Raw genomic sequence first — 5000 nt, 5'->3', positions numbered from 1 at the left:
AGAAACAAGATAGTAACTTGTTTTACGATATAAACAGACCATTTACGATATCGTAAGACGTTAGTAAATCTGGCCCCTGGGCGGTTACAAAATCGGCGGGTGGGGCTGTGCTGGACTCTGCCCGCCTGCTGGCCGCAGCCTGCTGCTGCGTCGGAGCACGAGCCCCGATACTGTGTCATACTGGCGGGACCCCCGACAATGTTTATTTTTTCGGGTGTCTCATATGTGGGACACCTGTCGTTAGTGGGTTAAACATTGTTCCTATACCTTCCCCAGAGACAGATACACTAATTCATTCAATCGCCCTACCCCCTTAACCCTTCCCTTTCTACTAATCTCTGCTCAAGTTCACTTACTCCCCTCTTTCCCCTTTTCACTACCATGATATCCTATAATGCTCTCTAATCTAACACATTTTTATCCTAATATTTAACTCCTCTTTACCCTTTCCGACACAATACTTTATCATAGTGCTATATGACCTTTGATGTCTAGCACATTTATTTGTTTCAAACATTAAACATTAAAACATTAAACATTCTCTTTCTCTCTGCAGACAGCCTGTGTACACATCTTCCAAGGAATATGGCCGAGGAAGGTCGTGTGGAGATAGGGGAGGCAAGTGCAGGCTGCAAGATGGAGGAATCAATGTCCAATCTAGGGGGTGCTCCTGTTGTCTGTTTAGTAAGTAAAGGAAATGGTTTTTATTTTATTTTTTAAATGTTATGTCTTAGGCAGTCTCCTCAAGGAAATAACAACAATTTTCCAATAAATGAACAAAGGTTAGGATTATTTTGCTGTGTATTTGTTACTTTGTGATGTAAATCTATATTTATCCATATTTTTAAATTTCTGAATTATATATTTTTTCTGTTTATATTTTCATTGATGACTTTAAAGAATGGATGAAATCTAACAGAGTCATCCAATTGAGACCCCACTTCCCTCCCATAGTACAGAAGACCAGGTAATAGCTTTACTCATCAAATGCAGGTTTGTGACCGTGTGATTAAGGAGCTCCACAGACAGGATGTGCCCAACGTGTTTCTGGAGAATAGTGTGACATCTCATTCTCAGCAGCAACTGGCAAACATGCTGTCAGTCATTTTAAAAAGTCCCCTAGAATCATCGCAGGTTTGTGGGAATTTTATTTATTGTCTGTGATCTTATTCTCATCTTTGATATATTTGTCTGGTGGTAGCTGATATGCATCTCTGGTTGTCATTATTGCAGGATGTAGATATTTCATTAATTTTCTTGTTGTAATAGTTTTTATCATTATTACAAATATATCAAATTTTTATTATCTCTTGATTTCGATCATAGAAGATTAAGCACTTAGAATAGTGTTTCTTATTCACTCTCTATTGTTATAGCAAAAACATGTTTAGTGCTAACATTTGCTTTTGGAGAGTTTAGAAGTAACAGTAACAGATATAGAGTGGATAAGAATCAGAATCTCCAAGTATAATACATCTTTTTTTTCAGGTCTATTCTAAAACCTTGTGTCGACGGTGCTTCAGACTCTTAGATGAACTGGATGGTATTGAGCAGCGGTCAGTAGTTCTAAAAACAACCATTGAAGAGCTCTACAATCGCTCGCTTCTGAGACGCATGAAAGGGCCTCGTGTGAATGAAGAAGAGACCATTGGTAAGGATGGTTGCTTGCAGTGTCATTGAGCCTTCACTTTATATTGAGTTATTTCTGGAGTGTGGGAGAAAAGAGAAACTTTTTTGAAGACAAATCAATAAATTCATTATTCTCAAACTGGGTACCAAGGCACCTAAGGTTGTGGGCAGTTTTCCTGTTTATTTGTCATTTGATTGTGTGTTGATTTTGATTTGAGCTCCAGTGATTTGAGTAACAGGCAAAGATGCAGTTTACTAGAAAGATAAAATTGTGTAAGGTGGGGGTGGTGGGGCATTAAAGAAAAGGGTGCCAAAGAAAGGAGTACCAGTATGTGAGTTTAGAGTACCATCACTGAGAAGAGTTTGGGAACCACTAGAATCATACCTGGTATTTGTGCATGCTCATTGAAGGGATAATCACACAAGGACAGATTTTCTTGTGCTTTCTTATCACGTGAATATGTACGGCAATCTGTACATGCTCTTGTAACCAACTGGTGTTGTTCCCAAGCCCTTTTATGAATATTATTGCTATACTGCATTACAGACACTTGTATAGTCAGGTTGGAGATGAGGGGGCGTGACCAGAAGGGCAGCAACAGGGAAAGCTAAAAGTGCGGTTGGTAGGGTGCCAGCAAGAGAGGGATGATATTATTACTTTAGGTTTATAGGATTTTAGCCTGGCTTGGCATGAAATTTTGATATGCATCCTTTTGTTTAGCACAGTGGTTCACTTTGCATCTTAATAGTAAATTATATGGAAAATCTGATTATAGTCTTGATAGTAAATTATATGGAAAATCTGATTATAGTCTTGATATGTAATGATATGAAATAAGAATGTGAAATACTTATGGAATGGTGTAAATATAACTCGTTTCCAAGATACTGATATAAAATACATATGAATATATGAAATTGTTATAGATATATTAGATTTGTATGAAAATGATAAAAACTATATTAGATATGAGAAGATGAAATCTGAAGTGTATGCATAAATATAGGTTAACAAACAAGAATTTTCATTATCCCTTGACAGGTGCTATGGACTTAGGTTTACCTGAAGACGACGAGGAAGATGATGGCTCTAAAATCTCAGTTAAAGTGGAGCCCCTGGATGATGATGAGGACTTTCTGGCTGATGAGCTGCGACCAGAGGACCAGGGCATCCGGCCTGATGATCCGGAGTTCAATCCAGCTCATGACAATATGTGGCGGAGCAAGTCACGCAGTAAGGGCAGGGGCAGGTGAGTGTAGAATGGAGCACTGAGCAGAGTTTGGTCTAATGTCTGGTTCTTATTAGACTTGATGTGCTCTAGTCGTTTACCCCTATGATCTGGGTGACGTTATGGTTGAGGACCGGGTGACGTGAACACCCCGACAAAATGGCCGTGGGCAGGGTGATGTGAAACTGACGTCATGAGCGAAGGGCATGGGGATAGAAAAGACTCATCACGAGTGGACAAACCTCTTGGAGTGTAATTAGATTAATGTGGTGCTTATAAGGTAGCTTTTGTATTATTCCCATAGATAAATGAATGTAGAATTTAAGGTGTGTAAGCTGTGACTAGTATTTCTCGCTGCTGTGACTGGTAACGCAGGTTGTATTACTGAAAACTGAAAATTACAAATAAATAAGATATCTGACACAAATAACTAAATGTTACTTATATTTGAATCATATTTACTACATAGAGAGATAATATGGAATCTGTGCAAAGAAAATAGTGTATTACCATCTGGATAAAACAAATCTAAAGACAAATCTGGACATTGGAATATGGCAAAAAAGCCATAAAGTTTACACAAAATAAATTTACAAAGAGGAGGCACAGAGTCTTGTCAGCACTCGTGAGTGTTTAAGCACACCTGGCCTACGTGCCATGTGTCTGGGATATTGGCCACATGTAACCCACTGCCCATATTTTCGGCATTGTGATTTCCATGATGCAACCAGATCCAACGGTTCCAGCTGTTCCCTCCAGATGGCATGAACATCATGTATAGAAGTAGAAAGTCTTCGTGCCAGGTGACATGAATACCTTAACACTTTAGAAATATGTTAAGTGTGTTTATTGTTTGGGGTAGCTTGGAGCTGCAGAGGTGAACAGGAAAGGCAAAAATTATTATGATGGAAGATGAGGGATAGTGTAAAAGGGCATTTGAGATGTATGGTGAAGGAAAAGTAGGTGTCATTTATGCATTGCATACAGTGATGTTTTATGCCTAGGGGAACAACCTGAATGACACAGAACATGGAACATTAAACGACCTGATTGGCTGATGATTTGTATAAAAGAGGGGCAGCCAATAAATATTCACTAACAAGCCTGGAAATTTCATGACTTGACTAGGTCAAGCTCTCACGCCGCTGCTGCTGCACTTTAATGGTAAGTAACTTTCTGTTTGTTCTCTCTTTTCTGCAAAATGGTTGTCTACATTCAGTCTGTACATGATTTTAGCATAATTTATAGGCTCTTGTGTTTTCAGGTTTTCCTTTAGTGAGGATGCTGACAACCCACAGCCTTCACCTGTAGCTGCTATGGTCAACCAGTAAGTAGGTCTCAAATCATTGTCTTGTATCTGCTCATATATGAAAATCAAGTAAATAGCATGGCTTTGATATTTGTGATTATTTTTATTGTTCTTTCTTTCTTTCTGTGTCTGTCAGGTGCTCCTCAAGTAAGGACCCAGGTGACTTGGCTGAGGGAGCAGTAACCTTAGCATGGTATGACCTCTCATCAAATAACAGTACTGACGAGGAGTACCTGGCAAGGGGGGGCCAACTTGAAAGCTGCTCTGACAGTGCCTCTGATGATTTAGACTGTGTTTCTCAGGACACTATGTTCAGTTCAGATGAGCCACTGTCAGAGTTTGCAGGGAAACAAAATGATCCTGGGACCCAGAAGTTTGTGTGGCAAAAGTTGGAAAATATCCCAAGGCAGTTTGGATTCTCCAGGCATCCTGGGGTCAATGTTCCTGACATGGACAAGGAATCCAGCCCCTTGACTATCTTCTCTAACTTCATTACTGATGAACTTCTGGAATTACTCGTCCAGGAATCTAACCGGTGAGGTGCCTGTGGTAGAGTTCGCTGTAACATATCAGTTTATCAACACTGTACATTTTCTCTGCAGTAGTATGCTGCATGGTTTTATTTATTTGTATTGACTCTTTTAGCTGTTTTTATCTTTTTTGTGTGGCATGGCTTTAATTTCTTTTTTTCTCTCTCAGGTATTACTACCAGCAATCTGCAACCTACTCAGCATACAAGAAAGCATGGTTTGACATTTCAGTTTCTGAGCTGAAGGCCTATCTGAGTCTTTGGCTCTTGATGTGTATTGTGCCAAGGCCAGAGTTGAAATGGT

General features: G+C 39.4%; 2 protein-coding genes across 12 annotated transcripts in view; both read left to right on the top strand.

The window, feature by feature from the left end:
• LOC113800816 (GDNF-inducible zinc finger protein 1) overlaps positions 1-5000 on the top strand; it is a 56560-nt gene that overhangs the window by 7062 nt on the left and 44498 nt on the right. For all 11 annotated transcript variants that reach the window (XM_070130569.1, XM_070130568.1, XM_070130567.1 and 8 more), the window contains exons 2-5: positions 557-684; positions 994-1134; positions 1489-1651; positions 2672-2879. In XM_070130569.1, the coding sequence (XP_069986670.1) occupies positions 586-684; positions 994-1134; positions 1489-1651; positions 2672-2879 (611 nt within the window). In that variant the 5' untranslated portion in view covers positions 557-585. The remainder of the gene's footprint in view (positions 1-556; positions 685-993; positions 1135-1488; positions 1652-2671; positions 2880-5000) is intronic.
• LOC138864208 (piggyBac transposable element-derived protein 4-like) overlaps positions 3871-5000 on the top strand; it is a 1577-nt gene continuing 447 nt past the window's right edge. Inside the window, exons 1-4 of the mRNA XM_070130573.1 lie at positions 3871-4022; positions 4123-4185; positions 4304-4702; positions 4867-5000. The exon at positions 4867-5000 is cut by the window's right edge and continues 447 nt beyond it. Of these exons, the coding sequence (XP_069986674.1) occupies positions 4175-4185; positions 4304-4702; positions 4867-5000 (544 nt within the window). The 5' untranslated portion in view covers positions 3871-4022; positions 4123-4174. The remainder of the gene's footprint in view (positions 4023-4122; positions 4186-4303; positions 4703-4866) is intronic.

This window comes from Penaeus vannamei, chromosome 15 (genome assembly GCF_042767895.1).
Source record: "Penaeus vannamei isolate JL-2024 chromosome 15, ASM4276789v1, whole genome shotgun sequence".
Taxonomy (NCBI): Eukaryota; Metazoa; Arthropoda; class Malacostraca; order Decapoda; family Penaeidae; genus Penaeus; species Penaeus vannamei.
Note: the sequence above shows the minus strand (reverse complement) of the source record. Positions and strands in the feature narration are given on the sequence as shown.